This window comes from Rhinopithecus roxellana, chromosome 15 (assembly GCF_007565055.1).
Source record: "Rhinopithecus roxellana isolate Shanxi Qingling chromosome 15, ASM756505v1, whole genome shotgun sequence".
In the NCBI taxonomy this organism is placed as follows: domain Eukaryota; kingdom Metazoa; phylum Chordata; class Mammalia; order Primates; family Cercopithecidae; genus Rhinopithecus; species Rhinopithecus roxellana.
The window spans coordinates 56,175,726-56,195,961 of NC_044563.1; the positions used below are offsets into that span (position 1 = coordinate 56,175,726).

The following is a 20,236-nucleotide window of genomic DNA, read 5'->3' on the forward strand; positions in this document are numbered from 1 at the left end:
ACTGAGGATGAGTGTTGTGGTTTCTAACTATAATTGTGCATTTACTTATTTCTCCTTTCAGTTCTATCAATTTTTGCTTTATCTATATCAAAACAATATTGCTATGTTCACACTTATTTAGAATTGTTATGTCTTTTGGTGAACGGACCTCTTCACCAAGATGTAATATCCCTCTTTATTCCAGGTAGTAATCCTTGTTTTGAAGTCTACTTTGCCAGATATTAATATAGACACTACAGTTTTATTTTGACTGTTATTTACATGGTACATCTTTTTCCATCCTTTAACTTTTAATCTATCTTTTTTCTTTTTTTCCTTTTTTTTTTTAAGAGACAGGGTCTCACTCTGTTGCCCAGGCTATGGTGCAGTGTGCAGTGATGTAATCTTAGCTTACTGCAGTCTCCAACTCCTGGACTCAAGCAATCCTCCTGTCTCAGCCTCCTAAGTAGCTAGGAATACAGGTGCATGCATCATGCCTGAATTTTTAAGTTTGTGTGTGTGTGTGTTGATGGAGTCTCACTATGTTGCCCAGGCTGGTCTCGAATTCCTGGCTTCAAGCAATCCTCCTGCTTTGGCCTTCCGAAGTGCTAAGACTACACATGTGAGCCACCACACCTGGTGATAAATCTACCTTTATATTCAAAGTGGATTTCTTGTAGACAGTATTTATTTGGGTCTTGTTTTTGCTTTGTTGTAAATCAAATCTGGACAATCTCTTTTGTAACTAGAATATTCAGACTACTTACACCTAATATAAACATTGCTATGATTAAAATCTACCATTTTGCTAGCTGTTTTCAGTATGTTCCATCTCTTCTTTGTTCCCTTCTCTCTCTCTTTTTAAATGCTATTGGATTGAGTATTTTTTAGTATTTCATTTTTCTTCACTATTGGCTTATTTTTTAATCTCTTTAAAAATGTTTACTGGCTGCCCAGGAATTCACAAAATATATCTTTAATTAAGCATAGTCTACCTTCAAAAACAGGTTGAGCATACCTTATCTGAAATGCTTGGGATGGGAAGTGTTTTAGATTTAATTTTTTTTCAGATTTTGGAATATTTGCATTATACATACTGGTTCAACAATCTTAAACCCCAAAATCTGAAATCTGAAATGCTCCAAAGAGCATTTCCTTTGAGCATTATGTTGGCACCCAAAAAGTTTTAAATTTTGGAATATTTTGGATTTCAGATTTTCTGATTAGAAATATTCAACTTATAATATTATACCACCTCACGTAGAGCATTAAAAAAACTAAAAATATGGCTGGGCACAGTGGCTCACACCTGTAATCCCAGCACTTTGAGAGGCCGAGGCGGGCAGATCATGAGGTCAGGAGTTCGAGACCAGCCTGACCACCATGGTGAAACTCCATCTCTACTAAAAATACAAAAATTAGCCAGGTGTGGTGACGTGCACCTGTTAATCCCAGCTACTCAGGAGGCTGCGGCAGAAAAATCACTTGAACCCAAGAGGCCAAGGCTGCAGTGAGCCGAGATGGCACCACTGCACTCCAGCCTGGGTAACAGAATAAGACGCTATCTCAAAAAAAAAAAAAAAAAAAAAAAAAAAAACTGAAAAAAGTATACTTTCAATTCTTCCATTTCCCAGTTTTCAAATTCTTCATATGTTTTACTTTATGTATGCTATAATCCCACAAACACCATTATTTTTGCTTTAGAAAGTTGATCATCTATTTTTTTCTTTCTTTTCTTTCTTTCTTTTTTTTTTTTTTTCTGAGGCAGAGTCTCACTCTGTCACCCAGGCTGGAGTGCAGTGGTGCTACCTCAGCTCACTGAAACCTCCATCTCCTGGGTTCAAGCTAGTCTCCTGCCTCAGCCTCCCCAGTAGCTGGGATTACAGGCACCTGTCACCATGTCTGGATAATTTTTATATTTTTAGTAGAAATGGGGTTTCACCATGTTGGCCAGGCTGGTCTCGAACTCCTGACCTCAGGTGATCCACCTGAAAACACACATATTCCTTTCCTCCCTCCTTCTTGTTCCACCACACCCCTAGACCATTATATTCAAACTGCTGAAAACCAGAAATGAAGAGAAAATATCCAAGGCAGCCACAGAAAAAAGACATATTACCTGCAGAAGAACAAACATTTCCTAACCTGTCCTCAATCTTTCTTGTGAAGCTCCAATAGAGGTCTATGTGGAAGAAACTGTAAGCTGGTAAAATCTGCCTTATATCTGCCATAGTCACATACTAGTCCATACTTGGTCATTAACGATTTGTTAAAACCTTTAGCTCAATTATTACATAGCAGCCCCACTTCTTCCCATGCTCTGCCATTAGTAATCAGTGCTTACAACCAATCTCTCCTTGGAGGCTGTCTGTCTTTCCTTATACTCAAGCTACTTGGTTGCCTTGAGATCCTAGTTTTCTGATGGATTTAGGAAAAGTTATGACTTTGTACATTATCCAGTGTCTTTTTTTTTTTTTTTTTCTTTATTCTTAGGGTAGAAGTGAAACTCCTTCCACCTACATCTTAGGCAGAGGCTGGAAGGAAAATCTGAGGATATTAATTTGATTTTTTTTAAAGTTCTCCATTCCTTGTATTGTCTGTTTATTTTGGGTCAGTTATTCTGTTTATTCAACTTGGTCTCATTCATGCTGTTTTCCTCAAATATCTGATGATCCTTAATGCTCCTTTCAAACCCATGAATAAGTGATTAGACTGATTAGTATAGACAACTGGCATAGGTTTCCTTCGGAGCTATGAGATTTATTTCCATAAAAGCCCTCACCCCTTAGTGCCACTAGTATAAGTGAGCTGGTCCTGTTGACAATTAGGCTTCCCTTCTGGGTATATATGCTGGGAGAAGGTATACTTTTACTTTGAATTACTGTAACTGTCAAAGGGAGCTTCACATTGGGATTTTATTTTGGGTAGGTATTTCACTCCTGAGTAGAGCTGTCTTTCATGTTTTCCTCTGGGTTGGCTATAAAAGTCCAATCTCTTTAGGTTCTACTGCGACTTTCTATCATGTCAAACACTTATATCATGGGACCTAACCAGGTCAAGAATCTATTACGTTTAGAAAGCAGCTATAGCAAATGTTATAGAAAGTTGCTCCAAATGCACACAAGGAGGAGAATGGGCCAACAGGCTCAACTACCCTGATTATTGCTCTAGTAAATTCTTGGTCTCAACACTGGCAAATTCCAAGCTTGAAGCCTCTGATGGTTCTAGCAGGAACCCTGCCTGCAGCTGTTTCTACTTGTGTTCTAGGCTGCAGTTTTTCTCTGCTTTAGTTTATTCATCAAAACAGTCCTATTTACTTTGTATCTTTGAGAACTGTGCCAAAACCTTTGCTATTCCAATGACATCCTCTTTTGTTTCCACCAGCACTATGGTTTCATTCTTTATATATGTATATTTATTATCACATCAATAGGTCATTGGGAAAGAGGGAACACAAATGCCGGAGCTCGGTTTACCATCTTCCGACACTGCTTTGGCCCTGTCGAGGCATATATCAATGTTCTACTCTGTTAAATCAGATAGCCTCTCTGTTAAGCAAGAAAACGAGTCAGGCAATATAATTTTAATAGCAAAATGTCAATGTCGGCTCCTATAAATATAATAGCTAAGGACTATGAATCTTGCTTCCAGCAACAAAACAAAACACAAACTCTTGGTTCTCTCTCACCAGAGTTTGGTCTGAGACTGGCCAATGGCCAGCTCCTGTCAAAATTACAGTTAAAACCAATAAATTGTCATTCTTCTGGGTTTTCTACATTAAGTCAGATGACCAAAAAGCAATATACTTGGAGTACTTTAGCTTCCCTCCCTGCAGAAATGCCTTTTCTGTACTATGATTTATGATGCTGCCTTTCTCAAGGGTTAACAGATATTTCTTGCTGTAACTTTTGCAAAATTGTAAGTGACTTTATTTCATTATGATATTTAATATCTTGCACATAAGAAACTAAATTATTCTCTGCATTTAGTGCTAAGAGAGTATTTTTATTTCTCCCCTATAGAACTGATAGGCTTCGTTATTAACAGGCAATGTAAAACAAACGATACCTTTCATACCTCTACACAATTGGCTTGACAGCTGAGGTCAGAGCTAATATTAGTTCTTAAGAACAATAAGCAGATCCTATGGAAGGCAGTGAACTGTATTTAGAAAGCCCATGGACTTATGAATCAGAAAGATCTAGGTTGAAATTCTACCCATGCTACTTTCAAGACTCTAGACAAGTTCCAACTCTGAACTTCATTTTCCTCATCTGTAAAATGGGGAGAGTTTCATTTTTAACATTTGCATTCTTGTGCCTGTCCCCAATAAGCTTTACTGGAATTGCTCACAATTCCCTAAGCTACTTCCATGCCTCTGTATAAACTGTTCCCTTTACCTGGAAGGTCTCACCTTCTACCCCTAGTCAGAACAATACTGTATACTCTTCTAGGCTCAGTGTGTCACCTCCTTTACCTGCTGTTCTGATTTTCATATGTTTATATTCTGTGTTCCTACAGTACCCTCTATATACTTCTGTTACATATTTATCACACCTGCCAAATTGACTCTAATCGCAATGTCTGGTTCTTTGTAAGCGTTCCACAAATGATGAAAAAATGAATTGACATGGGCATATACGCAGAAAAATAAAAATCAATGCTCTTTCTACTTCCTTTGTAAGTCATATGCTCTCTTTTTACTTTTTTTTTTTTTTTTTTGAGACGGAGTCTTGCTCTGTCACCCGGTCTGGAGTGCAGTGGCCGGATCTCAGCTCACTGCAAGCTCCTCCTCTCGGGTTCATGCCATTCTCCTGCGTCAGCCTCCCCAGTAGCTGGGACTACAGGCGCCCGCCACCTCGCCCGGTTAGTTTTTTTTTTTGTATTTTTTAGTAGAGACGGGGTTTCACCGTGTTAGCCAGGATGGTCTCGATCTCCTGACCTCGTGATCCACCCGTCTCGGCCTCCCAAAGTGCTGGGATTACAGGCTTGAGCCACTGCGCCCGGCTCTTTTTACTTTTATGTTCAACCACCTAAACGTAAACTTTTTTTTTTTTTTGTAAACGTTACTTCCAGTGCATTTTGGGAGTAAGTGGAGAAAAAATTATGACAAACCAATATACAATTGTGTCAGGTGGCATATTTCTACATATCTATACCTTCCATGGGAAAAAAAGAGAGATTAAAATCTGACAGTTTGCCGTTCCTACAACCAAATAAGACATTAATTGGAATAAATTACTTACATGGAAATTGAAATAAAATCAGAAGTTTGCTTAGGACTCATATTTACCTGCCTCTTCCCCAAACTACCCCTGCCACAAGTTGTCTGGTTTTTATTGCTAATAGCATAAATCCTAGGAAGAATCTGTCCTCAGGTCCAGACATTTTTTTGAAAGTCAGATATCAATAATTTTGAAGAAGTCTATTTAAGAATTTCTGTCAGATGGTTATTTAAAAAATCAGAATACATATAAACTAATAAAATTCACATTTTGTCATCATTTCAAATAAATATATTTTGAGTTTAAAAACTGAGAAATAACTTTTCATTAACTGTATGACCTAAGAAAAGGAAAAAATTGTTATACAAGACTTAATAATGTATTTACAACTTCAAATAGAAACCTATGACCTTCTGATAGAAATTAAAGTATCAATTTAAATATACCATGTGATTCTTCTTTTATCTGAGATGCAGACCAAAAGGAAAACAGTAATTTACCAACCAGGCAGAAGCTAATTAAACAGAACAAACTACATATGTAGGTCACCTTAATTACTCTTTTTTTGTTGTTGTTGTTTTGTTTTTACAAAATGACGATAAGAAACGATCACAACTGATGGGAACTTCACATAAAATATTTTGGCAACAACTTTTTATTCACTGAAATTACCAAGAGTAATTTCTTTCCCCAAATCTGAGCAACAAAATCTGACATATCTGACCTCTCCTATTCACTATGTCACCAAAATAATGTGTTTGTTTTTGCTCTTAATTGCCAAAGTAAAATAGGAGAAAAAAGTATGGCTAGTTACAGAACTCTAACAGGTCATTCCCACCAAATGGCTTTTCAGTATTAAACAGGCAACAGTCATAGACACACCTGGGTCAAAGATATTAAAAAAAAAAAAAAAAAAACTTTTATAAAATGCTGGAAAATATATCATCAGCATTAAACTTATAATAATAACAACAATAAAGAGATGCATAAAAAAAGGTGAACAGATCACCATCATTCCCACCAGTCCTACCTTTCTGAGATAACCAATATCTTAATAGAGCTGAAAGAAATCTTGACTGTATAATTCAGAATTTTTTGTTTTGTTTTGTTTCGTTTATGTAGAGGAAATAAGCTCAAAACGTTGAATGACCTGTCTAAGGACAAACTTGGAAAATGGCAGCTCACTGAGCCAAATCAAAGCAATCTTTGCAGAAAATTCACTTCAGTCACACTGTAATAAAAAGGAACAAAGCAAAACAAAGTTCTCTAGCTAACACCTCACAGGCCAAATAGAAAAACAGCAAACTGTGAGTTGACCTGGACATATACTAGAGAAAGCAGTAATGACGTTTTGTTTAATGGAAACAAGACAGGCTTTGGAGCAAGATAAACCAATGTTTGAACTGGAATCTGTCACTTAATTGGGACCTCAGGCAAGTGTCTCTCAGCTCTAATTTTCCTGACTTGGGAAAAGGAGGTAAAAATTATATCTTAAGACTATTTTAAGAATTAATAATATACCAAAACTAAAATATCTGCATGTTACAGGATTTCAATAAAATTTTTCTACTTCATGTGATTTATGTGGGATTCAAATGAATGTTTTGCAAAGTTTTAGGTAGTACAGAATACTGAGAAAAGCAAAGAATTTAGAGTTGAAATCTGTGTTGAATTTGGGTCCACATCTCAACTTTGCTCCTAATTGTCTGTGTGTTCCTGGCCAAGTCACTTAACTTCCCAGTACCTCACATATACAATGAGGGTAACATCTGCCCTACTTAGCTTTCAGAGATGCTTTAAGGATCAAATATAAGAACTTTTGTATAAGCACTTTTTAATTGTATGGTTATCCTTACTATGAAGAAAGTAACTATTAAAAAGTAGCTTCTTCCCACAAAGATTGGAGAACTCTCCTTTTATAAAGTGAATACCACTTCCCAGGCACCACTGAAGTATTCTCGGGTTTTTATCAACATTTGTTTATAGGTGATATGATCTGGATGTGTGCTCCTCCAAATCTCGTGTTGAAATGTGATCCTCAATGTTGCAGGAGAGGACTAATGAGAAGTACTGGAACATGGGGGTGGACCCCTCACGAATGGCTTAACGCCATCCCGTTGGTGATAGTGAGTTCTTGCTTTGGTAGTTCACAGGACACCTGGTTGTCTAAAAGAGTATGGCAATTCTCCCGCCCCCCTCACTTCCACTTTCACCATGTGATACGCCTGCACTGGCTTCCCCCTCCACCATGACCGTGAGCTTCCTGAGGCCTCACCAGGAGCAGATGTTGGCATCATGCTTCCTGTACAGTCTGCAGAACCACAAGCCAATTAAATTTTTTTCTTTATAAATTACTCAGCATCAGGTATTTCTTTATAGTGATGCAAAAATGGACTAATACAATAAGAAACCTACATTCTACTGAACACATTTCCTTAAAACCAACATTTCATACCATTTTTTGAGCTAAGTCTCCAGCAAACTAATTTTGATAGTGTTGCTTTTCAAAGATTTGGTGGTTGTGTCAGGACAAAAGACCCTGTAAAGCAATACAGAATTCATTAATGGGAAGATTACTTGGCTTGAGTTACTGAGGGGAAATCTGGTTTTTATTAAACATCCTAAGTTAAACTACTAATACCTTCCAGAAATGAAAATATATACACCAATAAACATTAATACTGAAAAGATCAGCTCATGACCCAGCTGGAAGTTGCTGTAGACCACAAGTTGAGAACCACTGCCTTTGAGGGATAGGAAGGGAAAATGTCTGAGTGTGAAGTAATGAGGCCCTTTAGAGTTATGTGACCACTCAGCAAGTCAGCAGCATGGATAAAAATTGTCTTTTTGGCACTTGCCAATAAATCATCCTGCTGCAATAAATTTTCATGGACAAAAATACAAGCACCTGGTTTCTTCCAAATGTTTACACAAATTAATTCCTATGTCACTATTATTAGCAGCTATCCTTACTAAACAGATGTGTAAAAAGATGCAGACGGTAAATAATTCCTTTGCGGACATTCAGAAGAATCAGTAGCAAAGTCACAATTAAATATATTACTGACTTTATATCCTACCTGAGCTCTTGGACTCAGAACCAAGTACCTAGATAAGCACCAAGTGCCAGGCACAATATGTAAGAATCCACTAGTAATATTTGTATTAGCAAATCATTTCACTACTCCCTAGCAAACAAACTAAATCAAAGCTGCAAATGCAAGAGACAAATACCTTTTTTACCTTCGCTGACCAAACACCAGTGACTATTGTGCTTCTAAAATATTTTAACTTGGCTCAAGATTCATTAAATAGTACATTCATGTAACTGTACAAGAATAATGTTCAACACAAGCATATAATAGTGTATGTTTAGAATAGGATATTGAAGAATAAGTATGTATCTGGTTACCTAGCACAACCACTATGAAGAACACAGGTCCCCCAAAATTAGACCAGGTTATGCTAGTAAATAAATGTGGTTATCTGTATCCAGCCATCCCCTCTTCCCCACTCCCCAGTGCTGAACCCCCACAGCCCACAAACATTCGCAATGGGAGTAAGAGAGAAGCCAACAGCAGCACTCTTTCTCCTATTTATGTTAGGAACCAGAGTGTCAACATTAGATCCTAACCTTCTGAAGATTCTAATAGTCCAGGGGAATACAAAGTAATTCTCATCTCAAAAACATATAGAAAAGTGAGAAAAGGGCACTTGAAGTACAAAGTCGGTGTTAAAAATCAACGATTGTGACCCACCATGACAAATACATATTTAACTTGAAGATGACCATTTTTCTCTGCAGGGTAAAACAGAGATTCAAGACTGTGCAACTGATTTGGCTGTCAGAATTAAAATACTAGAAGAGACATCTACAAAAATTCTATAATCTCCCTTTGCAGCACAGTTAGGCAGCAGTAACTCTGAACACAGGCTCTGCCGTAACTTTCTATGTATGTGGCTTTGGGCACATAACTTCTTATGTGGCTTTGGACAAATCATCCTCATCTGCAAACTGGGTACTAATATGTAGTATCTTTATCATTAGAAGGATAATAACAGTATCTTTAATGTGTAGGACTATTAGGACAAAATTAGGTAAAGAAGAAAAAACATGACATTTCCTGGCACTAATAGTCTATATATAAAAGCAATTAATACAAGCTTGCATTCTATAAAATATAAATACAAGCTCCTATTCTCTAAATATGAGCAATTATTATTAAACCTCAGTCTTGTAAATGGTATAGATACAACTGTTTAGAGGTTCATTTGCTTATAATCTAAGGATAGACATCCTGGACCTCTTTCTATCCTAATAGGCAAATATACAACCAGAAACAGTTAAAGAACTATATCTCCATATCTTTTTGTCATATTCTAGAATAAAATATATCCCTTGGCTTTATATATCATACTAGCTATAAAAATGTAGTATTATTCAGTGATTGAGAGCTTTGGAATCAACAGATCCCAACATCACCTCTCATTAGCTACACGAATTTAAGTAAGTTACTTAATCTCTCTGACCCTGACATAGTTTCCTCAGCTATAAAAGGTAAATAATAATAGCATCTACCTCATAAAGTTATTGTAGTGATTAAACAGTATCACATATTTATAGTAATAAGCACTGTACTGGATACATTATTGCTACTATTATTAGTCTTACTAGAAAAGGTCAAAAGTCCCTAAACCCTTCAAAACCTTATAGTGTTTTCATTTTGAAAGTTAATGATCTTTAAAAAGGCAAGATATGCAGACACATATGCCACAGGTAGCAGGCAATGTAAGTACAGTAAAAGTTCATGGTACTTCCAAAGCACTGTAAGAAATGTGCCTTTTCACAAAAGATGAAATCTTTTGAAGCAGGCCTTGTACGTACAAAACAACTGTCTATTTATTTGGGGCCACTCTAACACAGACAAATGGACTTTATCATAATGCTTCATGATTTTAAATGGCATTATTCCTTTTGACTCTCATTTATAAATGTCAATATGCAAGTTGTATTGGAATGCAGATATTTATCACTGCCAAACAAAGTATACTTTTTCTGCAGTCTTTCTCATAAGAGTATCAGTCTTCCCACATGAATGCTAAACTAGAAGTTAGAGAAGTCTTTCTTTAGCAATGATACCCATGACATGATACCAATAAGCATAAGTATGATGCTTTCATTCAACAAATATTTGTTCTATGTGTACTATATCCCAGGTATTATACCATGCCTAAAAGATATAAGTATTTAGTGTAGTCCTTGAACAGTGCCTACCCTCAGAATCTGTCCAGAGAAGGAGACAGACTAATAATCAAAGTGCTATCATGGAAAAATATAGGGTGCTATGGAAACACACAGTAGTACATTTAACCTAGGGGTGGGAGGAGAAAGAAAAGGGAATCAGTGATGGTTTCTTGGTGAAAATAGCATTTAGGCAAAGGCCTGAATGCAGGTAAGATAGAACAAAGCATACTTAAGTAACTAAAAGAGTTCAATGTGGTTGAAGCATTCAGATTGAGGTGAGCCACTGGAGGCCTTTGTAAGTCATCTTGAGTTGAGACTTTTATCTTAAAGGTACAGAAACCCACCAGAGTATGATACAGGAATAAAACAGATGGTGTTTTGCTCCTATTTTTATAAGACCATTTCATTTTCATAACTCATCTGATCATATCATATACATTCTTGCTACACAAAATGTGGTTCATAGACCAGACACATCAGCAGAACTTGGAGGCCTGTTAAAATTCAGTGAGACACAGTTTTAAGTATTATTATTAACCCCATTGGAGAGATAACACTAAGTTATTGGACAAGGTTACACAGCTGGTAAACAATGAAGCCAAGCATGAAACAAGGCATTCTGAATCAAAGTCTGTTCCTTTAAAAACTTATTTTTTAAAATTACTGAAATGAAGAAAAATCATACTTATAAAATTATTCTTTGTAATGTAACTTATATTTCATATAGGTCAAAACTTTAAAACTTGCTAAAAATGACTTATTTTATTCACATTCCAAATACACTCTTGCCACAGCAGATTTTCTGTTTCCTATCACCAATGTCAACTATGTGAAATACACCGAAAACTAACCAGGAAACCACAAAAGGATGCAACAAATAAAACAATGATAAATAATTCATGTACTACATTTAATGGCACATTACCTATATAAAAGCCCCTCAAAGATTCATGCTGTGTTATACTCACTGAGGGCCTCAATGTTGGGCACTGAGAAGGATACCATAAAAATGCAAAGTCCCTGCCCTGAAAGGGCTTACCAACTAAGTGGGAACATAAGACAATATCAAAATGCTATGGGAACACAGAAGAAGGAGCAGGAAACTTTTATCTGAGGGTGAAAAAAGTCTCAAGGAGAGGTAGTATTTGAGCATGTCTTTGAAGAACCAAAAGAAATAAACCAAGGAGAGATGAGTAAAGTGTGTTCTCATAAAAGCAAGTATTGAGGTAAAAAAGCAAAGGAAAAAGACTTCTATCTCTGACTGATGGAACAACATACACCAGATTTTCCTCCCACTGTAAACAACTAGAAAGTCACTCTGACGGATGGAACAACATACATCAGATTTTCCTCCCACTGTAAACAACTAGAAAGTCATACAAAATTATATGTTACAACAGTTTTCAGACAATAGATAAGAGGCAGCCTAGTATAATGATGCCTGGGAGAAAGAAAACAAGAAATGTAAGCCATATAACGGCTCCAAATCAATACATGGGGAGTGTTTCCAGGCCACAATGCAGAGGGTGAACAAACACAAGGAAAGTTCCAGAACTGGCCGGGCATGGTAGCTCACGCCTGTAACCCCAGCACTTTGGGAGGCAGGCGGATCACTTAGGGTCAGGAGTTCAAGACCAGGCTGGACAACATGGTGAAACCACATCTCTGCTAAAAATTCAAAAATTAGCCAGGCGTGGTGGTACACACCTATAATACCAGCTAGTGAGGAGGCTGAGGCAGGAGAGTCACTTGAACCCAGAAAGTTGCAGTGGCCTGAGACGATGCCAGTGCACTCCAACCTGGGCAACAGAGTGAGACCCCATCTCAAAAAAAAGGAAAAAGAGAATAAACTTTTTAAACAATGATGAATAAACTCAAAATACACTGTTAAGATGGGAAGAAAAAATATGTAAAGCATATATCTGATAAAAAACATATCCAGAATATAAAAAGAACTCTTACAACTTAGTAATAAGGTTACCATCCACCTCCCTTCCCCACTTTCCAAAAAACAGATGAAAGACCTAAACAGACATTTCATTGGAGGAAAGAGACAGGTAACAGATAAGCACAAGAAAAGATGCTCAGCCACATTAGTTATCAGGGAAATACAAATTAAAACAATGAGAAACCACTACATACCCAGTAACATGGCTAAAATCTAAAATTAATGTTTAGACGTGGATTAAGTGAAACTTTCATATATTGCTAGTTGGAAATGCAAAACGGCTTAGTAGTTTTTTAGAAAGTTAAACACACATTTACTATACCCCAGCAATCCCACACCTAGTTATTAATATTTAACCAACAGAATATACCCACACAAGGGCTTATACTTGAATATCTACTGCAGCTTTATCCACGATAATTCAAAACTGGAAACAAACCCAATGGCCATTAACAGGTAAATGTATAAACAAAATGTATGTACATATAGTGAATACTATGCAGCAATGAAAAGATGAATTCCTGACACAGACAACCACATAAATCCCAAAGCTACTATGCTAAGTGAAAAAAAGCCAGATATAAAAAGTGCATATTGTAAGATTCTATTCATATGAAATGCTAGAAAAGGTAAATGGTATCAGAAAGCACATCAGTAATTGCTAGTGGTTAAACGATGGAGGAAGGAACTGGCTACAATGAGACCAAAAAGCTGTTTACAATGACAGAAATGTTATCGTTGATTGTGGTGGTGGTGGTTACCTGCCTGAATACATTAATTAAACTCATCAAACTGTGTATTTTAAATAGATTAATTCGATTGTTTGTAAAATATATCTCATTAAAACTGATTTTTAAGAAAATAAAAAAAGCAAAGAAATGAAAATTCACATATTGAGCTCTTTATCAATTCATTAAAAGAACAGTTAATGCGGCCAGGCTGCTGGCTCACGCCTGTAATCCCAGCACTTTGGAAGTCCGAGGCAGGTGGATCACCTGCGGTCAGGAGTATGAGACCTGCCTGGCCAACACGGCGAAACCCCATCTCTACTAAAAATACAAAAATTAGCCAGGTACGGTGGCAGGTGCCTGTAATCCCAGCTACTTGGGATGCTGAGGCAGGAGAATTGCTTGAACCCCGGAGGCGGAGGTTGCAGTGAGCCAAGACCACGCCATTTTACGCCAGTCTGGGAGACAAGAGCAAAACTCCATCTCAAAAAAAAAAACCAGTTAAAGCAAAAATAACAAAACGGGTAAAGGATGCACAAGGGTAAACCACAAAATGGGTAAAGGATGCTTACAGTAAACCCTCTATGTAATGGTGAAATATTAAAAGCTTTCACTGAGACTGGAAAGGAGAAAAGGATATGCACTGACACTACTTCTATTTAATATTGTACTGGATGTCCCAGACAACACAATCAGGTAAGAAAAAAGTTTTAAAGGCATACGTATTAGGAAATGAGAAATAAAAATGCCATCATTTGCAGATGAGATGACTGCACACACAGAAAATTCAAAACAATCTAACCATTATTAGAACTAATTAGTAAGTTCCTTGGATATAAAATTAACATACAAAAATCTGGCGTAAGAAGCATGTACATCATTAGGTAAATTTGAATCAAAACTACCATGAGATACAACGCTATACTCAGTAGGATGGCTATAATTAAAAGGAAAGATAATAACAGATATTGGTGAGAAAACGGGGAGATTGGAACCCTCATATATTGTTGGTAGGAATGTAAAACAGCTGCTGTGGAAAATGGTTGGCAGTCACTCAAAAAGTTAAAAACAGAGTTCTCATATGACCCAGCAATTCCACTTCCAGGTGTACATAACAGGAATGAAAACAAACATCCCCAAAAAAAGTTGCATCTGAATGTTCATAAGCAGCTTTATCTGTGATAGACAAAAAGCAGAAACAACCCAAACGTCCAACAACCAATGAATGGATTTTTAAAATGTGACATATCCATATAACTGAATGTATTATTCAGCAGTAAAAATGAAGTAGTGATGCATGATACAACGTGGATGAACCTTACAAATATTATGCTAAACAAATGAAGTTGGTCATAAAAGACCACAACGTTGCATGATTCTATTTACAAAAGAATGTCCAGAAAAGGCAAATCTAGAGAAAGAAGGTAGACTGGCGGTTACTTAGAATTCGGGGAGGGGAAGTGTGGAAGGCGGGACAATCAGATTGTGATGATCACTGCACAACTCTGTGAATAAACTAAGAAAAATTAATTATACACTTTAAATGGCAAATTATATGGTATGGGAATTAAATCTCAATAAATCTGATTTTTAAATTTTCTGCAATTTTTTATAACAACTAAATAGTTAAAATCATTACTAATTTTAGTGTAATGAAATGTAATTATAATGCAACTAAATTAGGATGTAAATAAATAACCACAGCAAGACTGCATCTGTAGGGCTGTAACCGTAACATTAACAATTACTAATGTGTCTATAAGGCTTCTGGTGAATTTTTCTTTAAACATAATAAATACCAATATCACTTTTAAAAAACCAATTAATTGTACATCTATACACCAGAAACTAGTAAAAATAAAATTTAATGATATGTACAATAGTATCATAAAACATCAAAAAATAGAAATAAATTCAATAAATCATGGGAAAGACCCATACACTATCTTATTTCAATAATGTTTTGCAAAGAAGATCTAATAAACAAAGGCATATATCATTTTCTTGGGATGGAAGCCTCAGTATTGTAAAGATGTCTATTATCCCCAATTACATTTGACAAATATATTCAATGCAGTTCCATTACAATCCTAGCAAGTCCCAGCAACGATGTATGACAATTAAGAAAAAACATCCCAGCAAGGTTTTCTTTTCTATGTAGAAATTCACATGAAAATGACATAGAGCAAAAATAACCGAGGTAATCTTGAAAAAAAAAAAACTAAGCTGAAGAACTTTAACAGATATCAACACCTATTATAACATGGAAAAAAATTAAAACAGCGAGATAATGGCAAAGGAACAGAAAATAGATCAACAGAACAGCACAGAGGGTTCTTAACAGACTTACAATCATATGGTCATCTGATTTATGAGAAAAGCAAAACTGCAATGCAATGGAGAAAGGATGATCTTCAGTGAATGGTGCTGGGTCAACTGACTATCAATACGAAAAAAAAAAATCTCGACTCCTACCTTACATCACATACAAAAAGTAATTCCAGATGAATTCCAGATAAAAACGTAAGAAGTAAAATAGTAAAGCATTTTAAAGAACACATAGAAAAACACCTATAAAATCTTAAAATAGGTAAATATTTCTCCAAATAGGCACAAAAAGCCTCATACATCGAAGACTGATAAAATGGAACTTCTGTTCATTTAAAGGTATCATTAAAGAGTGACATCTCTTTAAAGAGCAAGCCACAAAATGGGAGAATATATTTTTAAGCATATGCCAAATAAAGAACCCATATCCATAATATATAAAGAAATCTTACCAAAAAAACAGTTACACCAAATTTCAATTGGCAAAATATTTCAACAGGTATATCACAAAAGAGTGTATCTCAGTCAGCAAGAAGCATATGAAACGTTTATAAAATTTATAACATATGAAAGACTAACTTCATTAGTCTTCAGGAAAATAAAAATTAAAACTGCAAGAGGATATTACAACATATCCAATAGAAAGGCTAAAATGAAAAATACAAATTACCAAATGCGATAAATACAAAATATACAAAAAAAAAAAAGAAAAGAAATTCCTGACAAGGATGTAGGAAGGAGCAATACTGGATGGAGGGGAGATAAATTGGCACAATCATATTGGAAAACCGCTGGACACAATCTACTAAAGCTGAAGATACGTACATTCTCTGACTGTAATTCTACCCCTCAGTTTCTACTCAACTGAAATACCTAAAAATCTTTATTAAGAAACATATGAAAGTTCTTCACTCAGAAACCTAGAAGGTTCATGGAAGCATTAACTATAATGGTACCAAAATGAAAATTACTGAAACCAACGGCAAGAGTAGATAAATAAATTCACACTCATATAATGGAATACTATTTGGCATTAAGCATGAACAAACTGCAACAACATGAAGGTAAGAATGACTCTACAAACATAATGTTGAAAAGAGCCACCACATGTACATATATGATTCTACTTCTATAAAGTTCAAAATTAGGGAAAAACCAATCTGGTTTAACTTGGCAGTGGCTAGTCTGGCTGGAGATGTGGTAAATGGAAGGAAGCCTGAGGAGGCTTCCCAGGTTTTGGGGTCCTGTTTCTTGATTGAGATTCTGCTCACATGAGTGTGTTTGCTTTGTGAAAATTCAAGCTCTATGTACACAACTTATCCATAACTTACCATGAGGTTACATCCTGATAAACCCATTGGAAGCTGAAAATATCATAAGTTTAAAATGTATTAAATACACCTAACCTACTGATCAGGAAACCTTAGCCTAGCCTACTTTAAGGTGTCAGAACACTTACATTAGCTTACAGTTGGGCAAAATCATCTAACACAAAGCTTATTTTATAACACAGCATTGAATACCATACACAGATGAGCATTTTGTAGACTTGATGGGATGTGAAAACATAAAACACAATATCCAAAAAACAGTGGCAACAGAGTACAGTATAGAGTACCGGTTGTTCACCCACATGATCATGTGGCTGACTGGGAGCTGCAGCTCACTGCCACTGCCTAGCATAGCAAGAAAATATCATACCACATATTGCTAGCCTGGAAAAAGATCAAAATTCAAAATTCATAGTCTGGTTTCTACCAAACACATGTAACTTTCGCACATTATAAAACTGAAAATCGGCCAGGCGCAGTGGCTCAAGCCTGTAATCCCAGCACTATGGGAGGCCGAGACAGGCGGATCACGAGATCAGGAAATCGAGACCATCCTGGCGAACACGGTGAAACCCCGTCTCTACTAAAAAAATACAAAAAACTAGCCGGGCGAGGTGGCGGGCGCCTGTAATCCCAGCTACTCGGGAGGCTGAGGCAGGAGAATGGCGTAAACCCGGGAGGCAGAGCTTGTAGTGAGCTGAGGTCTGGCCACTGCACTCCAGCCTGGGCGACAGATCAAGACTCTGTCTCCAAAAAAAAAAAAAAAAAAAAAAACTGAAAATCATAAGTTAAGTCATCATTAAATCAAACCATTGTAAGTCCAGGACCATTTGAATACAGATTTGTACACTTGTCTATATGGACTAACTTCAAAATACTTGCAAAAATATTTTAAAAATTAGAGAAAGTTCTATCACCATACAATCATGCACTGCATAATGATGTTTTAATCAACAACAAACCACATACATGATGGTGGTCCCATAAAATTATAGTATAGTATCTTTATTCTATGCTTAGATATATTAGATATATAAACACTCACCATTGTGTTATAGTTGCCTACAGTATTCAGTATGGTAACATGCTGTACAAGTTTATAGCCTAAGAGCCATAGGCTATACCATATAGCCTAGGTGTGTAGTAGGTTACACCATCTGGGCTTGTGTAAGCATACTCTACGATGGCAGCTCAGGAGGAAATCACCAAAGGATGCATTTCTAGAACATCCCTGTCATTAAGTGATGTGTGACTGTATTTACACAAAAATTGACTATTTGAGCTTGTGAAGAAGAAAGAACTACTGAATGTGGAGGTTAGGCTGTTTGTATGGTATTTCCACTCACCTTTATCCTGTAACGCAATTTGTTGCTTATGCAGTAATGCCACCTCCCGTCCCAAAGCTTTCTTCTGCCGTTCCAGTTCATTTTGAAGCACCAAAATTTTTAACTGCAGGCATTCACTTTTTTTTTTCTAAATAAATAAAATCACAGGTATATTTATGAATATAAATGTCATGACTACGAATAATTATATACTCACAATGTTTAAAAATAAATAATGGTTTAAAGCATTTTAATACTCACCAAACTTATGGAATTCTTAAGTAACTTAATTATCAGCACCATCCTTTTAATTAAAATCATATAGAAATAAGCAAAGAATAAGAATAAAAGTAAATCTTAAGTCTGGGGACCCAACAGACACTACACAAAATATCTCAGGTACCTTCCCTGATACCACAATACAGTACAATAAGATTTTTGGGCCGGGCGTGGTGGCTCAAGCCTGTAATCCCAGCACTTTGGGAGGCCAAGACGGGCGGATCACGAGGTCAGGAGATCGAGACCATCCTGGCTAACATGGTGAAACCCCATCTCTACTAAAAAATACAAAAAACTAGCCGGGCGACGTGGCGGGTGCCTGTAGTCCCAGCTGCTTGGGAGGCTGAGGCAGGAGAATGGCGTAAACCCAGGAGGCGGAGCTTGCAGTGAGCTGAGACCCGGCCAGTGCACTCCAGCGTGGGCGGCAGAGCGAGACTCCGTCTCAAAAAAAAAAAAAAAGATTTTTAAAACTTAGTAACAAATAAGTTATCAGAAAGTTAAATACAGAGGTACCATAAGACCCAGCAATTCCACTTCTAGGTATATACCAAGAGAACTGAACACATATCCACACAAAAGCCTGAACACAAATGTTCATAGCAGCATTACTCATAATAGCCAAACAACATAAAAAACCCAAATGTCCACCAACTGATGAAAGGATAAATACAATGTGGCCAATCCATACAATCAAATATTATTTTGTAATAAAAAGAAATTAAGTACTGACAAATGCTACAACATAGATGAACCCTAAAAACATTATGCTAAGTTAAAGAATTCAGTTTTAAAAGCCCACACACTATATGGCTCCATTTATATGAAATGTCCAGAATAGGCAAGTCCATAGAAACAAAAAGTAGATTTCCACGTTTGCCAAAACAAACCAAGGTGCTCTAACCCCCTGCCTGTTTCAAAGAAGGCCAAGCAGAGGCCTGAGGTTTTCATCCCAGATAGGCAGTAACCAAACGAGTCCCATGTGGTAACTACTGACACCATATGGGGCTACTGGACTTTTACCACCCACCAGAAACTTAAAACATAAAGCCCCAAATGTCCAAGTTTCAATCAAAAACCACTCACCACACCGAGAACCAGGAAAATGTCAAAGAAAATGAAAAAGCACAAGCAACAGATGCCAATACTGACATGATAGATGTGTTACAATTATCTAAAAGTAGTCAACATAAAACTGCTTCAACAGCAATTAAAAACATGCTTGAAACAAATGAAAAAGTAGAAAAGAAAAACCTAGAAAGTCTCAGCAAAGAAACAGAAGATATAAAGAACCAAATGGAAATTTTAGAACTAAAAATAACAAAAACTCAGTGAATAGGCTCAATTGCAGAATAGATGAAACAGAGAAAAGTCTGTGAACAGAATACTGAAACTACCAATTTTAGCAACAGAGAGAAAATAGCCTTTAAAAAAAAAGAACAAAACATCAGGGACCTGTGTAACTATACCAAAGGAGCTAACTTCTGTGTCATCAGAGTACTAGAAAGAAAAGAGAAACAAAGAACGACTGAAAAAGTACTTGAAAAAATAATGGAGCCAGGCAAGGTGGCTCATGCCTGTAATCCCAACGACTCAGTGGCTAAGGCAGGAGGGTCATTCAAGCCTAGGAGTTTAAGGCTGTGGTAAGCTATGATCACGCTATTGCACTTCAGCCTGAGTATCAGAGCAAGATCCTGTCACCAGGAAAAAAAAAAAAAGGAAAAGAAAAGAAATAATGGCTAAAAAACTTGCCAAATTAGGGGCAGGCACAGTGGCTCACACCTGTAATCCTAGCATTTTGGGAGGCTGAGGTGGGCAAATCAGTCGGGGTCCGGAGTTTGAGACCAGCCT

General features: G+C 36.6%; 1 protein-coding gene across 2 annotated transcripts in view; it reads right to left on the reverse strand.

Annotated features, from left to right (window-relative positions):
• Positions 1–20,236, reverse strand: part of UVRAG (UV radiation resistance associated) — a 335,339-nt gene that overhangs the window by 143,558 nt on the left and 171,545 nt on the right. For both annotated transcript variants that reach the window (XM_030917811.1, XM_010366787.1), the window contains one exon: positions 18,131–18,257. In XM_030917811.1, coding sequence (XP_030773671.1) covers positions 18,131–18,257 — 127 coding nt within the window. The remainder of the gene's footprint in view (positions 1–18,130; positions 18,258–20,236) is intronic.